This window comes from Plecotus auritus (genome assembly GCF_963455305.1).
Source record: "Plecotus auritus genome assembly, chromosome: 4".
Lineage (NCBI taxonomy): Eukaryota > Metazoa > Chordata > Mammalia > Chiroptera > Vespertilionidae > Plecotus > Plecotus auritus.
Window position 1 is genome coordinate 32,658,646 of NC_137775.1, and position 23,541 is coordinate 32,682,186.

Consider the following 23,541-nt stretch of genomic DNA (forward strand, 5'->3'; position numbering starts at 1 on the left):
AAATCACAATAAACTTGTTTGAATATGAATTATCACAATTATTTTCCTTCCTCCCACTCCCTTTGACGTTGGATCCTGTTGCAGTAAGTAAAGCTATTGGAATGCAAGTCTCCTCTTACCCACTTTATGGTTATTTTGATAGTGTAATTATACTTATTGTTGTTCAAGTTGGAGCATATACACACCTTGATCGGCATATATACCCCCAGTGACATGAAAGGCAGAGTTATTTGCAAAGAAATTTAACATTTTTCACATTGATTCTAATCAACCATTTTCCAAAGTCAACCCCTTAAAACAAACACAGTGGAAAGTAATTGGTTTAAAATGCAGGTGTCCCCCCCCCCCCTTTTTGAAGATCCGTGTTACCTTACTTCACTTTTATGGATGACCTACATCAGTCTTGTTTCTGCTAACAAATCTTAAGATTTTTGCTTTTATGCAAAATGGTGAAAAGCAATCATAGCATCCAGCATTTGTTGTGCAGCATCTGTTACAGAGGCAGGATAGCACCCCGAGCAGAGAGTGGCCACCAAGCTCCTTTCCGGGGAACCACACTCAGCCTCTCAGCATCAAGCCCCATCGCTCTGACCTGAGTCTGTGAGCATCTGTGCTTTATCTCCGTTATTTTCCCTTTCATTAACAAGATGTGTCCTAAGGTATCAGAAAAGCCTAAGAGAGTTTGTAAGGGTGCTATGCTTAGTATGAAACTGGGCACAATTGTTTCCATTATTGTGAACAAAATGAAAACACTGTGCGTGCATTGAGCTTGCCTGTGTTCACCATTCATACTGTTTATCCGCAGAGAAAGAGCATCATGAAAGCTGCTGAAGTTACTATCAATTCTGCTAGTAGCAAAGTGGTCTCTTAGTAGGCATCCAGTAATGGCTGAAATGTAGGCTGTTGCTTAAGTGGACTGATGGATGTACAAAGTGTGGTATTCCATTAGGTTATACTTACCTGGTAAAGAGAGATTGGTTAAACTTTTTAATAAGTGAAACTACACTGTACAAACATTATTTCTACTTTTATAGGCTGTGTTTATTACATCATACTTATTTTAGGTTTTATGGGTTATTTGGTATGATATCGTAGGTTACTTTTTGGGTCTGGGAATACTGAAAATGTTTTCCATATAAATTAATGGTAATTACTTTTTCTCTCTCCGCCATTTCAGCTAGCAAAAAAAGTTTCATAGGAAGGAACACTGAACTTTTGGATGGTGGGGGGAGGGGGGTCTATAATTTCCTCTTTCCCAAAGTCATGACAGTCAAGTTAATTGTTAATGAATGCATTCCTCAAGTACTAGACTATTTCTGTTCATGTGTATTTTACTGAGAGCTATGGGAAGAACCATTAGGCATGTCACAGCCTTCCAGAACCAAGCCTACACAGTGCAGGGCATGGGTGCTCAATAAGTACTCGCTGAATGAACACCCTGACAAACTCAGCTTTGATTTCTCCAAATATAAAATGAGAAACTAAATGACCATTAAAGTACCTACCAACCCCAAGATTCACATGTTTTTCCCACAAGACAATACAAAAGAATACAAAATATATACAGTAATTCAATTTATTAATTTAGTCTTATCTAACACATCATTGTATTTGTTCATTAAAAGGAAAACAAAGTATAAAACTATAAAAATAATCCTGAAAATTATTTATAAATTTTTTCAAAGCATGATATTAAATACGGACCTTTAAATTGACATGTGCCACAAGGAATCATAAAAAAATGTAAAAGGTGAAAAATGAACGTTGACATTGAAGCCAATTACTGTCACAGTTGTACAATTCAGTGGCATTTAGAAAATTCATAATGTTGTGCAATCCACATTATCTGGTTCTAGCATATTTTCATCACCAAAAGGAAACCAGTACCCATTAACAGTCACTTCCCCAGCTCCTAGCAACCATTAATTAATCTGATTTGTCTCCATGGAGTTGCCCATTCTGGATACGTATTTCATATAAATGGAATCATACAATATGTGGCCTTTTGTCTCTAGCTTTTCACTTAATACTTTTTTTTTCAAGAAAAACCATATCCATTCACATTTAAGAAGAAAACACTTATTAATGTCAATTATCAAAAGGAGATATAATGACCTCTGAGGTAAGTAAAGGAGTCAGTGCAATTACCTTTCAGAATGCAATTCAAGTTTTCAGGATTGACTGGTGCTTAAACACTGATCAAATGAACAATACAGCGTTAACATTTTAAATGCAACATAACAATCTTTAGAATTCATGTCCACCAAATTATTAATCATTCAATTCAATTCATGTCATAGTTTTCATCACAAAACTATTGGAATGTAGGGAATCAATACTATTCTCCACTTTACTTCAAATCTCTTCCTAATACAGGTAACAATTTTTAAACATTATCAATTGATATGAAGCCATCCATTTGACATAATTAAATATTCACTGGATAATTCTACTCTTGACCATCCGGATGCAGTACCCATTATGGCTTCCATTTCTATGGTTTGGTTTCTTTTAATCAAATAATACAGTTAAACCTGAATGATGATACTTCAGTTTTTCCATACTACAAAGTTTTGAGCTGAGATACTTTAAAAGAAGTTGAAGTTACTTAATAAAATATAAACCTATGGACAAAAATTACTAATCACAAGCTGATTAGCAAAACTAGGTTTTTTGATCACCTGGTAAGAAAATTCAAGTTATGGGATAAAAAGTAATAATGAAAATTAATGGGGGTGTGTGGGGGGGAAGGGATTTTAATGAAAAAAGCATCTAAGAGAACAGCAAAGGGCAGGATCTCCTTTTTTCAACTTCAATCTTTTGAGCAATAACAAATTACTGCTTCTGTTCTTATATTAGACCACTGAATAATAATAATGTAACAGTTAATGTTACTCTTTGGTATAGAAATCTAACTAGTCAGTCCCTCTGCCAAGGAATGAACCAACACGTATCAACCTATTTATCTGTTTAAGGATATTGTCTGAGAAAATTCTAAATTTATATTAGAAAAAGGTAAAAAATTAAACCTGATGAATCTGCTTTTACTGGGAAAGGATAATTTGACCTGATGATTTTGCCAATCTTAAAGAATTCAAAAGAAATGTTGTTTTATTACTTTCAAACACATACACTATTACCACCACTAGAACTAGCTATGAATTGAAGAACCATCTCCTATCATATTTGCATGCAAATGGACTAATAATGACTTGGGGGTGCTTGAGATTATATTGGTGTTAGTGAAAAAAGAAACTTATTTCCCTTTTCAGTTAGCTTTAGAAATGCTTTTCTTCATAGTAAAGAATACTCACTTCAGCCCAGCAAGTCAAAAATATTTAAAAAATATATAATAGATTCATATCAATGAGTTTTTACTATATTTTTATAAAGCATTTTACAACTCATCCTTTTATCCCATTTCTTCATAGTTCATTAAATTAATGAAGTCACTTCCCACATAATACATTTGAACATCAAACATTCTGAATAAAAAATGTCAATTTTGAAACATTCTAAGATTTAGAAAAAAGCAAGATATATCTCCATTAATACATCTCAAGATGTATTAAAATCTACTTGGCCAATTTATGGAGATTATACATGCAAATAAATATACATATAAACAATGAATTTATAGAATTTTACTACTCACAGATGCAATAAAATACTTGAAAAAATTTCAGCAAAGGACACTAGTTTTTGCAAAGGATTTTCAGAGCAACCATATTTTACTTAGTTTCTACTTTTCTTTTTGGTATTACCCAAAACTCTTTCTGAACACTTATTAGGAATCAAATATTCTAGGCAACAATATTTTCCAAAGTAATTTCCTTATATCTAAATGTCCTCTTTCTGTATTTGTGAAGTAGAAAATGAACCATGCTGGGACACACTTCTCTCAAATACCTCCACACTCATCAGTCCCTAAACTTGGAGAAACGCCGTTTTCTACTCATATATTGGAAACAAAGAACATCTTTTGAATTTACTTTAATCCTTTAAATCAAAGTACTGTAATCCCATGGAAGGTGACTTTAGAAAGAAACCATTCTTCTTTCCTTATTTAGAAAGTTTACTCCTTTAGAGATGGCCTCTACTTCTACGTTTTTGTTTGAAATCAGATTTAGATCAAATCCTAAGGAAACCCATATTGAATTATTTTAACACAACTGACAAGTCACTGATGAGTTGATTTTGTTTAAAGGCATAACTAATATTCTCTTCCTAGGCCTCATGAGCATGTTAAGTAAGATTACTTAGAACAGTATTTAGCTGATCAGCCAAACACATATCCAAGCAATTCTTTCCATCAAAGGCTTAGTCCAGTCTTTTGAAAGAATGAGGGCCAACTGCTTTCCTTCTGCTGCAGTTCTAAACCCACCTATGCAGGTCCCAGTCATATCACCTTCTATTGTGGTGTGTCATGCATGAAACACACACATTTTTTATGTTTGCATAACTATTCCTTAGACATTTTTGAAAATTAATAAACCCCATTCTTAAGTTGAGATGCAAAACTTAAATGTGTTTTGCTTCTAACTGCCAAACAATGCATTCAAACCACCAGAGGTAAAAATCTGTTACCAATGTAGTAATAAAACTACCCTGTCTTCAAAGAATATGGACGTTTTATTGACCCCATTATCTTCTATGTTACTATGATCCCAATACCCAATGCTAAGAGATAGCAAATAACAGCAACAATATTGATGGGGTATGTATGCAACACAGGGTCAAAGACCAAAAAAGATTTTATGCTATTGATAAACCAACAATTCAACCTTTAAAATCCTTCATTGATAGGGTTGAAAAGATTCCTACAAATATTTTGTAGGATTTAATCCAGTATTTATCTACTTCTCTCTTTACTTATCCTAGAAATCTAATACATTCACATCACCCTGTTACCACTAAACAAGAGAAAAATTGATAACTAGGCTAAATGTAAGTGCTAATGAACTGTAAGTTGCATTACAATTTACCTTGAACAGAACACTAATAACAGTAAATTTAAAATACTATAGTAAATAGTACTTTTAAAAAATATGTCCAAAAACCATAGTACCCAATGTATTTTGTCACATGGTTGTAATATTAACACAACTATATCATTTAACTTAACCACTAACTGATAATTTTGGATTACACATGTATGTACATACACACACATTTACCCACTCCAGTAACACATCATTCAAGAGAACAGCTGGCATATCCCAGTCTTTCCTCTAAGTTCTCATACTTTACTGTGAATCATAATCACGTGAAGGTCCTTTGTTAAAACAGACTGCTGGCTCCAATCCCAGAGTTTATGGAGGAAGGAGAGAGGGAGGGAGAGAGGGAGGGAAGAAAGGAGGGAGGGAGGGAAGAACAAGCAGTTCTGAAGAAGGAGACAGCAGATAAAAGTGAATTCAGATTATTTCTCTCCATCCTACACTTGCCACTTTATCTTGATGGTTAGCAAGGACTAACAAAGACTTCTCAAATGACAATTCACTTGGATGTCATACAAACCTTTTCATGCTTACAAGGCTAAATTGTGCCCATTTCAAGTTTTAGAAAAATAATAATGCCAGAAACTCTTCAGCCTTTCAATACCCCTATAGGCGGGACTACTTTCAAGAAGACACTGAGGGGCACAGAAAGCTAACTGATAAACTTTCCATATTAAAAAAGAAGTTTAATGCTCACCAGTAAAACATGGGTGAGTAGTAATCAACAAGCAGCTCCTTGTAACATGCAGAAACATACTCTACAGAAACAGTATGACTGTGTTTGGAATTTGTTAAACAAGTATTAAGTTTTATTTAAATAAAAGTTTTCCTTTTTAAGTTACTGAGCCACATAGGGAAAATATTAATTTTATTAGAATTTGAACAAATGTTGCACAAATAACACATTTTAACAAAACAGTATGGTGGCATAACAAACAAAAAAGAAAACAGCCAACGATGTGTAAAAGAACTAAATGGTGGAAAAATGTTAAATATCTCATGATCCAGTATGGCAGTGGTCGGCAAACTGCGGCTCGCGAGCCACGGTTTGCGGCTCTGTTGACTAATGAGTTTGCCGACCACTGCAGTATGGAAACAAGAAGTCTAAATTTAAAACCCAAGGATTTTAAAAAGCACAACCATAAAACAAAAACTTAATGTTTGTGCTATCCTAACCAGACACATTCTTCAACAAAACTTTAAAAGGCAGAGTTATATTTTATATTATTTGATATCTTATTTCTGACTTTTTCACAGAGATAGAGACTGGTTATGTCATTTAATCTCAGTTGAAAAAGAAAGTATAAGCACTGAGAAATAAGTATTCCACTAGTTAAAATGACAGGTGAGGTGAAACAATTGATTAGTCTTTAGTGCTATATCTTTCAACAATAATAAGGTCTTGATTCAACCAAAACAAGTTTTAAACAGTTTAGAATTCTTTTCTAATGCCCAAGGAATGCCTCTGCCCAGCTTGATTGCCATATATGGGAATCAAGAACGTAGTAACAATAGAGCACTCTCACGGACAGTGTAGGAAGAAAAGATACAATAGAGTTTTGATATTTTATAACAAGGTAACTTGTCACCATTTCAGACTACCAAATGCTAGAAGTTACTTAAAACAAATTATTTAAATACATGTCCCCATCTTTGCAATTTGTTCCTAAATACTGATATACTCATTTTTTACACTGACCACATCAGGTTAATAATAGTATTAATCAATTGGAAAGCTATAATAAAATAGTTCAAGAATAGGTCTTTGAATACTTTTCTGTTGTACCTTGATCTTTACACAAAGATGCAGTTCTTACTTTTTGATAGAGAAGGCTATAGGAGATTAAGCTGGAACTGTTAAAAGGAGATTGTCAACCACGACAGGTTTCTGCATTTCAAGATTGTCATCTTACAAAGATACCAAATTTCACATTTTTAAATGTCTTAAAACAACAGTTGTGATTTTTTTAAACAAAAAACAAAAATTTTAAAGACTTATAAAAAAAGGGAAGCCCTTTGCATTCTGAATGCTTGAAATTCATTTACACAATATGCCAAATTCAAACTTAAAATGAGGTATATTTTCTTCTCCAGTAATATCAAATACCTAGCAAATAATACCATGAACAGCTTCAAATTAAAATAAACTCACAGGCTTTTGTTTGTTTTGCTTTAACCTGTCGTATAATATGTTGCCAGTCTTTGGATGTGGCATCTAGCAAAAAGAAAGTTGTGTATGAACCACTCTATGAATGAGAGCTGTAAATACATACAGTGAATACATCTTTGTGAATTATTTTTTAAAATGTAATAAATGGCATTACCAAACGGTCATGATTTTAAATATTATTTAAGTATATATTAGGGGACCATCTACATGTCAACAACTGTATAAAGGGAGCACTAGAATATAAAATCTTTAGAAGGATCTTCTGTCAATGCTTAAGCAACTGAATTTTTCACCTGAAAAATCTATGTGCAAAAATGTGAATCAAAGTTTTGCTTTTGAATGTATGGGTTGCAACCCATAAAAACATGAGGAAATATGTTTGGTCAGGATCTTATTCGTTTAAGAAGCAAAAAATTTAAGAACCAAAATTTGCACACCATTAAAAATACTAATTCTGAAAATTATGTAGCAAAAAATTAGAACACCCTGTCCAGCAAGTTCCAAAAGTTTCACACATTTCAAACATTAAGGCAACTTTTTTCCAACTAAACAGTACTTTATAAAAATATATGTCACTTCAAAACATTATATACACAGTGACAATAAATTTAGCTAGTTGTAATCTTTAATACATTAATAAAGTGTCACATATTACAAAGAAATTATACTAGGTGCTCGCATGTATGTGCAAGTGGAGTTACAGTTTTTAAAGTACAGGTTTTAAAACTGAGCGCAGTGAACGTCCTTCTTTCGTGAGTTCTCGTGTCACACACATGCATGGCAATGGGATGGCTTCCTCCCGTTTCTCTACAATATTGTAACTGCACTTCTTCAAGTGGTCAGCCATGCTTAGGATGTCAGCAAATTTCCATTCATTAACAGAACAAAATGCAGTACTGAATCGCCACACCTAAAAGAAAATTCTACTTCAGATTTAAACAAGTCAATTGACAAGTGTTGAAACATACTTCTTGCTCTAATTGTATGCATTATTACTATTAGAGAAATATGCAGTATAAAATTTCAAGTAGAAACAAAATTGAAAAGTAGTAAATCCATTTGAATACAAATCTGTTTATCAAATATTTATAAGACAAATTGCTTCTATGACATTATGATTTCAATAAATAAAATAACCAAAAAGAAAATAAAAGACAAAAACCAATATTAAAAATCACAACTGCCCTGGCCGATTTGGCTCAGTGGATAGAGTGTTGGCCTGCGGCCTGAAGGGTTGTGGGTTCAATTCCGGTAAAGGGCACATACCTTGCTTGCAGACTCAATCCCTGGGCCCAGGTTGGGGCGCATACAGAAGGCAACCAATCAATGTGTCTCTCTCACATCAATGTTTCTCTTTCTCTGTTTCTCCCCCTCCCGTCCACTCTCTCTAAAAACCAATGGAAAAATATCCTCAGGTGAGGATTAACTTAAAAAAAAAAAAATACACACACACACACACACACACACACACACATATATGTATATATATGTGTATATATATATATATATATATATCACATCCAACCTGGCTTATTAAGCAAATTTTAGAAAATCATAACCTCATGAATTAATAACTACTTCCTAAAATAATACATATTGCACACTATTCTTTAATTCTATCTAGATGGCTATATTGAGTCTGGAGAAATAGACAAGTACTATTTTTTTTATCCAGGTTTTTCACCCATCCCTGTTATGCTATATGAAGCACACTGAAAAATACTATAGAATACTGTGTCAAGGTACCTTATCTTTTCACTCTTTATAAGTATAAAAGGTTCTTGGTAATATTAAATATAGTTACTTCAATTTATTCAAAATGTTTCTGAAAATTTATATAGAAAGAACTTCTGTAAAATGAATCTCATTTTGCTCCATATAAAATGTTCACCTGCTACCCCTGTGTCTGCTGGTTAAAAAAAAAAAAAAAAAAAAGCTACTTTCTTCCCCTTTGGCCACTTAGCAGCTCCAAGCCCTGAAGCACTGTCATCATATTAGTCTAGCAATGAGTGTTGTGGCCCCCTTGCATCGTTGTAAAATGTTCACCTGCTACCCCTGTGTCTGCTGGTTAAAAAAAAAAAAAAAAAGCTACTTTCTTCCCCTTTGGCCACTTAGCAGCTCCAAGCCCTGAAGCACTGTCATCATATTAGTCTAGCAATGAGTGTTGTGGCCCCCTTGCATCTTCTCAAGTAAAAAAAAACACAAAAAACTACCTGAACATGGGTAATAAACATATATGGAGCAGGACAGACCTGGGTACAGCCATGAATGGGACTAGACAAGGCCCAAGCAGTCTAGCTAAGCTCATCAATAGGCAATGTCTAGTTAGAGAACAAAGAATAAATGGTAAAACAGCAGACACTCTAGAAAGTAGCAGTAGATTTGAGGGAAGCCCTCAGAACTCAGTAGAGCTCAGGAAAGAATGGTAATGACTTCTGGAGTGGCCAGATGCCTTCAAAATTCTGTGTAAACAGAATTACTTTTTAGTTGACAACAGAAGTTACCACTGTTCAGCACACAAGGTACTTACTTGCTATATTCCTGAGGGATGTATCATTTACCCTAGATGGAGTCATTTCCCTGGAGTCAGTGGTTTAGACCAGCGGTCGCCAATCGGTGGTCCGCAGACCACTGGTGGTCCATGAGGTCCGAAAGATTGGTGACCGCTGGTTTAGACTGTAGAGCAGGGGTGGGGAACGTCCGGCTCACAGGCCATATAAGGCCCACGAAATCATTTGGTCTGACCCTATCAAGGCATTAGGGATGAGTTAATTAAATGTTTGACCAAATAAAGCAGACTAATTTTTAAGTTGATAACACCTGTTGATGACAAAGTTTCTTAATAATGGGCCCATTTTTTAATCAAGTATTTCTCAAGTACTTCGTGCCAGCTATATGCAGGTGCAATGCTAGGCAGTAGGGTATGTTGGTTCCTAGAGAGCCTCACTTCTCAAGGAACCTACAGTCTAATGAAAGAAAACAGACAATTTATTAGTGAATTTCAAAACAGCATGGTGAGTGCTTTAGTAGGGATATATATAAAGGAGGGGTATTTAACACATTAAGCGCCCAGTCAGTCACCGGTGACTGACATTATACTTTCCGTCCGGAAGACAAAACAGGCTGGGTGGTTATCGTGTTAATGGGACACCACAAGAACACAGAGCAGTGAACCTCCCTGAACATTCCAGAGTGGGGTTCTAAAAGGCTTCATTTGAGGAAGCTCAGATCTGAAGAGTAAGCAGGATATAGCAAGGATATGAAGATCACAAGCTTCAGAGATAGGTCCCCTAGGTCTGAATCCATAGATTAGCTGGACAAGTTACTGAACCTCTCTAAACCTCAATTTCTCCTTCCATAAAATAGGGACAGTAGATTAAATAAACTAACAAAAGTAAAATGCTCATTAGCCCACTGTCTAGCATATTGCAAGTATGCAAAGGCCTTAGACAAGAAAGAAAACATCAGGCAACTGTAAGTAAATCAACATGACTGAAACAGAGAGTACTAAGAGGAAGGTGAAGAGGTAAGGACAAGATTATAAAAAACCTTAAATGTTTCATTAAGGAGTCTCTATCCCAGGGCAATGGATAAACATTTTAAAAGTTTTTAAGCACTGCAGCTTAAAAACTGTATTTAAGACAATGTTTGTCCCTCTAGTTCTTATGCAGAGAATATGTCAGAGAGAGAGACAAATGGAACCAGAAACCCAGTTAGGAGGAGCCTACTGCAGTACTCCAGGAGAGAACTAAAGTTGTGACTGAACTAGGGAAATGGTCATGGAAATAGTAAAACAAACCTGGTAAGTCTGAGAAGGAAGATGCCGTAGCAATTTGTGATTACTGGGATATGGAAATAAAGAGGGAAAATGGGAATCAACCTTAACTTTCAAATTCCTCCTCTAGGCAATTTGATATAAGATAATGCCACTTTCTGAGATTAAGGAAGAAAGAGAAGTAGATTAAGCTGGACATGCTGAGTTTGATGAAGCTGTGAAATAATCCAGTGGAGATGTCCAGTAAACGGCTATATATAATGGTCTGGTGGAGTTGAAATAAGACAATGGCTGGACATAGATGTGTGAGTAGTAAATATTGGCAATTTAAACTCCAAGAGTAGGTAGATTTTCTGCAGGAATAGAACTACAGAAAATATTTCACCTCATTGGTCAAAACCAGTGGGCAAGGAAAAAAAGAAGCCAGGAGGCCATTTCAGAGTTCCATGCCAAATGGGAGAAAGACACCAAATCATCTGGAAAATGAAAAAAAAAAAGAAAAAGAAAAAAAAAAAAAATATATATATATATATATATGTACATGCATAAAGTATTAAAAGTATGAAGTTTCTGCCTTAGGAGAACACAGAAGTAGAAGTAGAATTCTGAAAACTGGAGCAATGAGTGGAAGTAAGAGAAAAACCTAAAGATTGTAAAAACAAAGTGCCAAACACCAATGTGAAATTTATCAAATTTTTCTCCACTTTATAAAATGCAAGGTTCCATATTATAGAAGTTCTGAAATGAAAACACCTACAAAGATATCTATAATACCTGCTAATTTCTATTGGATTGTGCCTCAAAAAGAAGCTGAGCCCAGCTGGTGTACTCCAGTGGTTGAGCGTCAACCTATGAACCAGGGGCTCATGGTTTAACTCCCAGTCAGGGCACATGCCCGGGTTGTGGGCTCGATCTCCAGTGGGGGGCTGCAGGAGGCAGACGATCAATGATTCTCTCTCATCATTGATGTTTCTATCTCTCTCTCCCTCTCCCTTCCTCTCTTAAATCAGTAAAAACATATTGTAAAAAATATGTTCAAATATAGGTGTCACAGGAGAAAAATTGTGGAGCCAGGATTTGTTCCCGGGTCTACCTAAATCCCAGCTCAAGTTTCCAATATGCAGCACTCCCTTTTATTGTATTAAACCCAGAGTCCCCACCACCAATATCAAATTCTACTGCCCCTACTCTTATCTCACTTTAATACATATCCACATCCATCCATTTATGTCTACCTGCCCCCAAACACTGAATTGGTCACTTACTAGTAACTTTTTTCTCATCTCTCCCTATTTAAGTTCTACCTGAAACAAGCAAGTCCTAAGAAAGAAACTGCTAAGAATGGAAAGAAAATGCCAATTGTAAGCAGTAAAAAACCTTCTTCTTGCTTCCTCCATTGTCCTATGGTGAAAATGTTTCAGATGGAGTCCAAATTAGAAGGTGGTTAACATGGCCACAACAAATGGAGTTGTTACAGAAGAACTAAATGGATACAAAACTGCTTGATTAAAGAAACAGAAGTGGCCTCTGCCATATAAGATCAGAATCTAGTTCTAGGATGTCTGCAGTAAATATTGATTATGACATTTCTGGTTATCTGTCATATTAAGTTTTAAGAATAATTTATATCAAACATTTTTCATTAATTCAGCAACATTAAGTGCCTATTATATGTCAAATAAGGAGATAATACAATTGAAATTAAACTGACCTTTTCTTTTATCTGCCATGATGAATTTCCTTCTGGATACTTCCTTTTTCCCCACTGCAGTATGACCATTCCACGAGACTGAAGCAGGCTGCCACACACATCCCTCATTAACTTGGATACACACGAAAGCTGGCATAGACTGAAGCCATCCAGAAAGCCTGCAATATGTTGCAGAACCTCAAAAGGAAGACCACTTAGATGGTCACTATGTAATCCCAACACACAGTTTCTAGCAGGCTCTACTAATACTGTAGATACACATGGCTGAACTCCAAATGACCTCAAATGGCGATCATGTATAATCTTTGCTCCTTGTGTTGATGGACAAAATCTACGCTGAGAATAGGTACAGCCATAATATGCTAAAGGACACCTCTGTTCCATCCACCCATTGAGTCCAGCATGAATGTCACCATGCACATTCTTAAAATGTGAAGAAAATTCTCTTCTTCTAAATAGCTGTCCACAAACAAATGTAAACATTGAACGCTGCTTGGGTTGGTACCTAGCGACACATTCCAATACTAAATCCAGCCCAAGTGTCTGAAAAGGACTTGGATTTGAAAGCTGTGGGTTGGCATGATCACAAGCTGAAGCTGAAGCTATTTCCCCAACCATAGTATTTGTAGCTAATATTGCAGATGGAAGTGAAAAAGTCTGAGTTCCAAAGTCAATGTGATAAATATCAACCATGCGACTATCAGATATACCCCTTCCACCTGGAGAATCTCCTAGACAAAACAGTAATGCTGCTGTGATTAGATCTATTCCTTGGAGGCCCATTGGATCTTCTGCAACTTCCAAATCTGATGTATCTACTGCTTTATCTTCCTTTGGTTTAGACCAACATGAATTGGAAAGAAATTTGAATGAAGGAGGTTGACTGAAAGATAAGACATCCACATTGCTCAGGTCTCCTAAGTCTACTTTTCTCCAACACAATTCTCCTTTATCCTCGTCATCTGGCATGAGGATATGCTGAATTGTGCCATTAGGCAAAGCATTAGGTGGTATTACTTCCCTAAGTTGTGCTGCTACTGAAAGTGAACTGGAAGGTTCTGAAGTGCCATCTGATGCTACACATTCTCCATTTGTTAAGTTAGTTTCTCCAGAATCACCATGTAAACTCTGGTTCTGGTCTATGACCTGTGTACATATATTTTCCAAAGGAAGGCCATTACAAAGAGCAGAAGTGTCATAAGAACTGGTATCGAAGTCACATAACAAATCACTTGAACCATTTTGTTCAGATTGGGCATTCTGATTTGTATCGTTATGGTCAATTCCACCTACTGCTCCTATCTCATCCTCATAAACATGGTCTTGGTCTTTCAAGTTCCTATTCTGTAAGCTTTCTCTGGCATTTTGCTCTTCATTCATTTCATTTGAGGAAGCAGGAAGATTCGTACTTAACATGCCAATGTCTCTTGTGGCGGTGTTCAGGATATCTAAAGCAGCAGCCAAACTTCTGGTTGTTTCTACAGTAGCTTGATAAAGTGCACCATAAGATTCTTCATCAACAGACACCAAACCATTAGCATGTGGTATCTCTGGAACAGTTGATTTAACTGGTATTTGTTCTCTAGGTTGTGATACTTTATCAGTTGCTTTTGACATCATGGTGGCTACTTTGAGAGATTCTAAGAGCATCCTTTGGTCTTGAAGGGCCAAGGCCATATCTAATTGTGCCACTTCATCAACATCTCTGCTTAGATTTTCATACGACTTCCGATCTGCATAACTAACTGGCCATCGGTTCCATTCCATTGTACAGCACACCACACTTGCGGGACATGTTTCTAGGTGTTCAGCAACTTTATTTCGAGCCATTGTAAATGGACATCCAAAGCCACTATTTAAGCAAGGCACTCGTTCAAATGGACATAAAAGTCGATGCTCATCAGCTTTACAAGAATGGAAGACTGCGCCACAAACCAATGGACAACCAATCAAGTCACAGGAAATTCCAGGCTCTGGTCTGGTCATACACCGTCTACTGACACAATTCACACAGTGCGAATGCTGCAGCTCCTCCTCCATAATGGCCAGTCCAGCTCTGGTGGCTAAGATGGAAAAAAAAAAAAAAAAACAACTTAAGACAAAATAATGGCCAATTTTAAAAATTATTTAATAATATAAATCAAAGCATAAATCTGGCTTTTATTTTCACCACCATTCATTAAACCTGTGCTACTCAGTCTCAGTGCTAAATCCAAAGGGCAGTTTTTCCTAGTCCCCATCTTCCTTGGCCATTATATCATTTACTAGAGGCCCGGTTCACGAAATTCATGCACTAGGGGTGGGGGTGGTGGTGGTGGTGGTGGTGGTGGTGGTGGTGGTGGTGGTGGTATCTCTCAGCCCAGCCTGTGCCCTCTTGCAGTCCGGAACCCTTAGCTCCTTACTGCCATCCTGCTCGCTGCTCCTTAGTGCTGCTGTAGAGGCGGGAGAGGCTCCCACAACCACCGCTGTGCTCACCAGCTGTGAGCCTGGCTTCTGGCTGAGCGTCACTCCCCCTGTGGGAGCACAGTGACCACCAGGGGGCAGCTCTTGCGTTAAGCATCACCCCTGGTGGTCAGTGCACATCATAGCGACCAGTCATTCTGGTCATTCCGCCATAACAGTCACTTAGGCTTTTATTATGTAGATGTTGACTAATTTCTACTTTTAAGCTATTTTTTCTGTTTTCATGATATCACATTTCCCTGGTTTTCCCCCTACCTCTTAAACTCTTACTCTAAGACACTCCTAATTCTTCAGGGACCTATGCAATTTCTTGTTCATTCTTCTATAAATTCTCCCCCTGGATGTTTACAATTTCTCAAAAGCATCAATTATCACCAATATTCTGAAAACTCATCTATACCTCCTGCCCAGATCCCTCTTCCAAACTTCAGACAATTACTTATGATACATCTCTACATGTATGTGGCATAGGCAACTCAACTCAACATTTCCCAAGTTGAATTACACAGTAATAGATAATAATTTTCTGGATGAGATGCTGATTATTAGCCTATTTTCTTCACTTTAGTGCATAAGCTAGCTCTCTGACATATTTTCTCATAAACTCTATTTTGGTTCCAGGTGTCTAATGTAAACTACTCCCCAAATTGCTATTTCTTTTTCTCCAGTTCCGGTTTGATTTTCTTCAAACTAAAATAACAAACGTCTACCAATAATTGGTAGAGCTTTTCTTGAGCAAGTAAAAAAGTTATGAATTGGTATTATGGGGCTTAATGATGCCAGCGATAGGAGGGAGGCAAACATTTATCAACAAAACTGTATTTTCTAAACTGTGTTTAAAAATTAAAAATTATGAGCTAAATATACCATTGAATATTAACTCTATAAATTTTATAGGTAATGACAGACCTATAACTTAAAAACAGACATGCTAAAAGAGACCTAATAGAAGAAATGAAAGACTAATTGTGAAAAACATTTGTAAATTAAGCAGAAATTCAAAAAGAAAGTTTATTAAGAATTAAGGCCAAAAAAAAAAAAAAAAAATAAGGCAAACTTTGCTGAGGGATTAGATTGTGAAAACAGCTGTGGCTTTCTTTTTTGCAACCAGACTGAGTTCATCTCACATGCTGAAGTAAGCTTGACTGTTACTGAGAGAAAACTAAAAATACAAGCTGTTCCAAAAGTGACCACTGCTCTCAGAACTTGTAGGAACACTTTATGTTATGTACAAATCACATGACCAAACCAGACAGAACACATCTCAAAAAAGTCACTTAATTCAAAGTGTTTAAAATAGCAACTGTTACAAACAACTGAGTTAAATGAAAAAGAGCAACTCTGTAAGGCGAACGTAGGCTCTCAAGCTTCAAATAAATAGCATCTTGCATACTATTCTACTCTGAATAAGAAAAATGTTAAAAAATGAAAATAAAAACACTCACAGCAATGAGTCCAAAATATTCATTATTCATTGAAGTGGACTTACAGAAAAGAAAAAAGGAACACTAATTACATACCTATTTATCCTTCTTTACATATGTCTTGTCACTTAATGTCACAATCCTTTTAATAACCCAAAGGAAACTGAGATTCAGAAAGGCTGATTTGCCCAAGGTCATCTAGGATTTAAACTATATCTGATCCATGCACATGGACAATAACAGATATGTTTACTTATAAAAGGTTTAAGAAAATAAGACAGCACTTCAGTAACTGGAAATACAATTTTAAAATGTTATTTGAGGAACGGAGATTATACAACTTTGTGTGTAGTTTATTCCAACACAATCACCCCTGTGGTCAAGAACTGGGTGAGCCCTTGCCAGTGTGGCTCAGTTGGTTGGAGTGTCCTCCTGTACACTGAAAGGTAGTAGAGGTTTGATCCCCAACTGAATAAGACAGTTGGGAATCAAACCTACCTTTTCCGTCCTTTCTAATTATAATAGCACATACTTTGCTTTGAATATAGGAGTTTTAAATTATTTAACGAATAACTTACATTCATAATGCTCACTATAAGCATATAGAACAATATAAATTTAACAATTCTCAAAATAGTTATACAAAGAAGGAATTAAGTTTAATTCCATTTTACTATTAAATATATTAAGAAATAAGCAAATGCAATAGACAATACCCAAATAATGTTCTGGGAATATAAACCTCAGCTTCAGAACTTAAAACTTCCACATCCAAACTCTTTCTAATCAAGATCACTATTATCAAATATGCCTCACATTCCTCATAAATCCTGTGAAACGGCTTTAAAAATGTCCATTCCTGATTTATCAGTTGAACAGTGACACAGCAGGCCCAATAAAACAAGTTGCTAAAATTGAGGCTTCAAGTTCAAGAGGAGCATAATTTAAAACTTCTCAATATTGAGTGTTGAAAGAACTCACTAAAAAAAGAATTTTTTGAAATATATTTTTGAGATGCATATTATAATCTACACTAGAGGCCCAGTACATGAAAATTCATGCACTCAGGCAGGGGGTGGGGGGGGGGGGGGTCCTCAGCCTGGCCTGCACCCTCTCGCAGTCTGGGACCCCTTGGGGGATGTCCACCTGCCAGCTTAGGCCCGCTCCCCAGGGGATCAAGCCTAAGCTGGCAGTCAGACATCCCTCTAGCAACCCAGGAGCCCTCAGGGGATGTCCACCTGCCAGCTTAGGCCTACTCCCCAGGGGACCAGGTCTAAGCTGGAAGTCAGACATCCCTCTGGCAGCCTGGGAGCCCTCAGACATCCTTAGTGCTGCGGAGGAGGCAGGAGAGGCTCCCGCCACCACTGCTGCGCTCGCAGCCATCAGCCCAGTTTGTGGCTGAGTGGAGCACTCCCTGTGGGAGTGCAATGACCACCAGGGGGCAGCCCCTGCGTTGAGTGTCTGCCCCCCAGTGGTCAGTGAGTGTCATAGCAACCAGTCGTTCCACCGTTAGGGTCAATTTGCATATTAGCCTTTTATTATATAGGACTAGAGGCCCGGTGCATGAAATTTGTGCACGGGGGGAGAGGAGGGGGAGGTGTCCCCTCAGCCCAGCCTGCACCCTCTCCAATCCGGGACTCCTTGGGGGATGTCTGACTGCCGGTTTAGGCCTGAACCGGCAGTTGGACATCCCTCTCACAATCCTGGATCACTGGCTCCTAATCGCTCACTTGCCTGCCTGCCTGGTCGCCTCTAACTGCACACCCCCCTTGCCGGCCTGATCACCCCTAACTGCCTCCTGCTGCCGGCCAGGTTGCCCCCAACTGCCCCCTCCCTGCCGGCTTGGTCACTCCTAAATGCCACCCCCGCCGGCCTGGTCACCCCTTACTGCCCCCCCCCGCCGGCCTGGTCACCCCCAACTGCCCCCTGCTGCCGGCCTGGTCACCCCCATTGTCCCCCCTGCCAGCCTAATCGCCCCCAACTGCCCCCCCCCCCCACAGGCCAGGTCGCCTCTTACTGCCCTCCCTGCCAGCCTGGTCACCCCAGGCAGCCTGCTGTTCAGTCGTCCCTCACTAACCCCCCTGCCGGCCTGGTCGCCCCACGCAGCCTGCTTGTTCAGTCGTTTGGTCGTCTCTCACTAACCCCCCTGCCGGCCTGGTTGTAGGCAGCCATCTTGTGAGGCCATGAGGGTCAATTTGCATATTACCTCTTTATTATATAGGAGGATTTTACACAAGAGGAAATCAAAGCTTAAATAAAACATTTAAAGGCTATCTTGTTTTATATATATTTTTTGTTGTTGATTTCAGAGAGGAAGGGAGAGGGGGGGGGATAGAAACATCAATGATGAGAGAGAATTATTGCTTGGCTGCCTCCTGCACTCCTCCCCCACTCCGCCCCGGGGATCAAGCCTGCAACCTGGGTATGCCCCCTGACTGAGGACCTCCTGGTTCATAGGTTAATACTCAACTATTGAACCACACTGGCTGGGCTAAAAAAACAATCTTAACATTTCCAAACAACTGGAAAAGTTTCATTAGACCAGAAAATATATGTAAATGATTAAATGCTTTATAGTAATTTCAATTTTCTCTAACAAAAATTCTTGGCCAACTCATACTCTGTGGCTGACAAGCAATCCATAAAAATAGTTTTAAGACATGGCATTTTCCCATATGATGAAATTAGGCCTTGTCAGTCAAAGCTATTTCTAGACTTAAAGATATGGCCCTCAAAACAAATTGTTTATTTTTCAGAATTCATTAAAATATGTAAGGTGATAAAAAAAAAAGCAATAAAACATTGCAAATTAGCAAAGTTTTAAAATATGCTAAGTCAAGTCACCCAAATTACCCACACAGCTTGCTGCCTCAGGCTATCCCAGTGGTCGGCAAACTACGGCTCGCGAGCCACATGCGCTCGCGAGCCACATGCGCTCGCGAGCCACAGTTTGCTGCTCTGTTGACTAATGAGTTTGCCGACCACTGGGCTATCCTAATGCCTGCTTCTGACTCCAAGACAGACACACACACACACACACACACACACACACACACACACACACACACACACACACACACACACACACACACACACACACACCCTTTCCCTTAAATGCTGCCTCAAATCTTTATGTCTCAGCTTAAATGTTATTTTCCACATAGACAAGGTGTGAATCCCATATTACATTACATGCTCGTCCCACATTGTATTTTTCTTTGGTAACACTAGCCACATCTCTAAGTAAATCATGATCCTGTTTAATATCTATCTCCACAAGAAAACTCTAAGGTTCATGAAGAAGGCAGGCACATCTCTGCCTCATTCAACTCTTGTGTTCCCTGTGTTCAATACTGTGCCTCACTTACCTAAAAACAACAACAACAAAGAATTATAATACAAGAAATAACCAAATGGATTCCAAAACATAATGAGATTCTTGATTTCATGAAAAACTACGTACTTCACTTATAGATCTAGTATACTCATTGTACCAGCGCTAGAATGTCAATAGTGATCACTTTTATTGAGCACCTAGGTCATTATGTCCCAGGCATTAATACTGTATATGAAACAATATAAATTATCCAACCAAAAAAAAAAAGCAAACCAAAGGGAAAAGTAAATCAAAAAAGTTAATTCCAATCTTCCACTGTTTTAAAATCTTAAAAAATAATAGTAATAAAAGGCACAGAAGGAAACATTTACCTGTATACTGTTCCACTATTTTAATTCCCTGCAGTCTGGTTACTAGTTACTGAATATAAGACATCAGGTGGAAAAAGAAAAGCAGAGGTGGCGGTGTCTGCACACGTGAAGATGCTGAGTTGATTTAGGGTGAGGAAAAGAAGGAAGAAGGAAGTGGTATCAGCTGTTTAATATTACAATTAATATGGGAGTAGATGGAAAAGAACTCTACTTAAACAGTAGAGTTGCTTGCAATCAGTTATGAGCTCCTCTAGACTAGAGTCTTACCCTTCTTGTACAAAGTACTATTGCACAGTAAATAGAAACACTTGCTGACTTATTTGTAATGAGGAGCACTCAGTTTTAAAGACTACAATCAATCAATAACCTCAGTGGAACAGCTATTTCACTGGTTTAAGTAGACAAGATTGAAAATATGTTATCATTAAACTCATGACTCAAAGCACAAGCTCTCCTGATTAGTCCAAAATGGCTAAACGGGTTACACTGTCCACATTCTTTTATTAAATTTTGGTTCTGACTTCTTTTTATTTATAAAATGATGACCTAATTGTATGGAATTTTTTTTCAGGCTTTAGCTTTCCAATATGATATAATCAAAACATACATCTTTCATTTCTAAATATGGTCATGAGTAGCTTATTCCAAAGTGAAAGTTCTAATTACTTGCCATGTTCTCCACTAAGAAAATGAAATTATTAAAGACTTATATCGGAAATTAAAATATTAATAAATATTTAATATTGAGACCAGAATCTATGTGAGTTGACACTCAGATAAAAATGGTAGAACTCAGCTAATCACAATGGGCAGCATGGCAGAGGGGAATGGGCTTACAAGGAATTTCAGCTTTGTGACCTTGAGGCCATTACTACTGTGGAAACACTCTATAACTCTACAAATGTTGCGCACTATTATGTATGTGTCCAGTAGGACACAAATCTGTTTCCTCAGAAAACAGAGGCACTTCACTTTACACATCATTTATATACACAAAGCTTTATGTATGAATAAAGGTTATTAAAAACAATCCTATGAGGAACTATCTAATGCTAACATTACCCACTCTGGAAAAAAAATAAGACACACCCCTTTTGTAAAAGATTTTCACAGAATGAGTTTTAATTCATGCATGCTTATCTGTTTTAAGCTACCTAACAAGGTACAAACCACTACTCCAAGGCCGACCTCACCTGCTTCATCAAACTGAATATGAAATTAAATAATGTTTTATATAGCCTCTTGACTGAAGGCTTTAACAAAGAATTCTATGAATACGAATGTACTAACTCCCTTTAATGAAATAGGCAATCACAGGAACTCAGTTAAAAATTACATCAAAACCATACAGAATAGCAAAGGACTTATCCCATTAAAAGTCACATTTTAGTAACATAGCAAATAGTAAACATACATTACTGATGCCTATTTTAGTGACCTTAAAGTACCTTGGAACATGGAGAAAGATTGTATTGAAATTAAATGCCCAGTACACTTGGAATGCATGAAAGTTTGCCTATAGTGGAAACTTCAGTTCTCCATAAACACTCACAAAACTCCACCCACTACATTTCCAGAATCACACAAGAAAGCTATGTCACCGCAGTAAAGTACCAGATAAAAATAAATTGGCAACTTAAAAAGTTAGCAAAACACCATGTTATCCCCAAACTAATAAGAAACAGTGACTAAGCAAAAAGAACAGTGATTCAGCGAAAATCTCATACTGAAAAATCGAACCCGGAGAAAAATCCTAAACGTACATTTTATCCTACCTAATCTTTTCCTTTGGCCGTGTCAACAGCTGGTCTGCTTTGGAAAACCTTGACAAATAGGAGCAAACGCCAAACCTGTGAATATAATTTACCAGGTCTCTGAAAGACATAACACGGTATTGAAATGTGGCAAACAGAAACTGAAGTTTAGAAAGTTTGGGGTTTTGTATTTAAAGACTTTTAAGTTAATCTACAATGATATCAGAATGCCCATAAATAACTTCATCTTGGATCCGAGCCAATAAAGTAATTCTGGAATAAAAGGTCAATTCCTTCCCAAGCATCTCTTATCTGAGACTTATGAAATGGCTCAGAAAGAAAAAAAGGGAGAGGCAGAGGGGAAAGGAGTAGGAGAGCCATGGTAAACAACACATGGTTCTGCCAGTCTCCCTTCTCCCAAATACACACACTGAAGACAAACTCAGGAGAACGCTCTGAATTCAACGTGCAGTCTATGGCCCCTTCCAAGCAGGGTAGTTGTACGGGACAGGACACAGATAACTTGGAAACGGTCATACCCTCAGCCCTATACACTGTTCGTTTCCCTTTAATAAGGGCTCAGGCTAAGACTAGGAGCTCCTCACTTCCATGAATGGAAAAGTTACCAACCTCGCTCATCCCGTGGAGACAGTTGAAGATGCCTCCCAGTCTTACGTTAACGTTTGTTGCCCCCAAAGAACGCAGGTTTCTAAAAGGCTAACAGAAAGGGACCTGGGTTTTCGAGGTTTCTGGCGTTTCCCAAGTTTCCTTCACCCCTTTCCAACCCGTTAACGCGCACGGCAGGGTGACTCGAGGGTCGGTGTTCGGGGTCGGGGTCGCCATTTGCAGCCCGTCTCCGCGGCCGGCCCGGCAGCAGGACCCGCGCGAACCCCACGCGCGGACGCCCACTCGGCGCCGGACCGACAGGGCAGGGCCGGCGGGGCCGCTTTCACTCCGCCCCAGGCCGGGCCGCCTCCGACCTGGCCGCGGCCTCACACGGCCGGCCGCCGCAACCATCCCCGGCGCAGCCCGGTCCGCCCGTCTCCCTTGGGCCTCCAGACACTCACCGGCCGGCGCAGCCGCTCCGTGGCCCGGGCGCTGGCTGCCGTGGCCGCCGTGCCGGCTGCTCCTCGCTGTCCCGTACCCGCTCCGCGCCCCACAGCCCCGGGCGGTCCGCCTCCTCCAGCGCCTCTCTGCCCGACCCGGCCCGGCAACCACCTCCTCTCCTCTCTTCTCTTCTTCTCCTTCTCCACCTCCTCCTCCTCCTCCAGTCACTTGGCCTCTCCCTCCTCGGCGCCCCGCCCCCTCGCTGCGCCCCGCCCACCGGCCCGGCAGGGCCTCGAAGGCGGCGGCCCAGGCGGCGGCGAGCCTCGCGCAGGCGCGCGCGCCGAGGCGGAGACGCGCACGCTGAGCCCCGCGGGGGCGCGCACGCCTCCTACGGACACCCCCTAGCAGGGAGTCGGGTTTGCAGAGCCGGGGGCTGGGCGAGACCTGCGGGAGGTTTCCATTGGGCCCCGCGTGGCTCCTTTAGGGTCCTTT

General features: G+C 38.8%; 1 protein-coding gene across 2 annotated transcripts; it reads right to left on the reverse strand.

Moving 5' to 3' along the window:
* Positions 1–1,562: 1,562 nt before the first annotated feature.
* On the reverse strand, positions 1,563–23,247 carry FBXO30 (F-box protein 30). Of its 2 annotated transcripts, XR_013960344.1 has the most exons (4): positions 23,070–23,247; positions 12,654–14,716; positions 6,095–8,077; positions 1,563–6,024 (listed from the first exon to the last, which is right to left on the reverse strand). XR_013960344.1 is itself a non-coding variant. In XM_080663727.1 (3 exons), the coding sequence occupies exons 2-3, from the start codon at positions 14,691–14,693 to the stop codon at positions 7,874–7,876; spliced, it is 2,244 nt and encodes a 747-aa protein (XP_080519853.1). In that variant the 5' UTR covers positions 14,694–14,716; positions 23,070–23,247; the 3' UTR covers positions 1,563–7,873. The 2 variants fall into 2 exon arrangements, 1 of the variants encoding a protein (XP_080519853.1); XM_080663727.1 differs by having other exon boundaries at positions 1,563–8,077.
* Between the last annotated feature and the right edge of the window lie 294 nt (positions 23,248–23,541).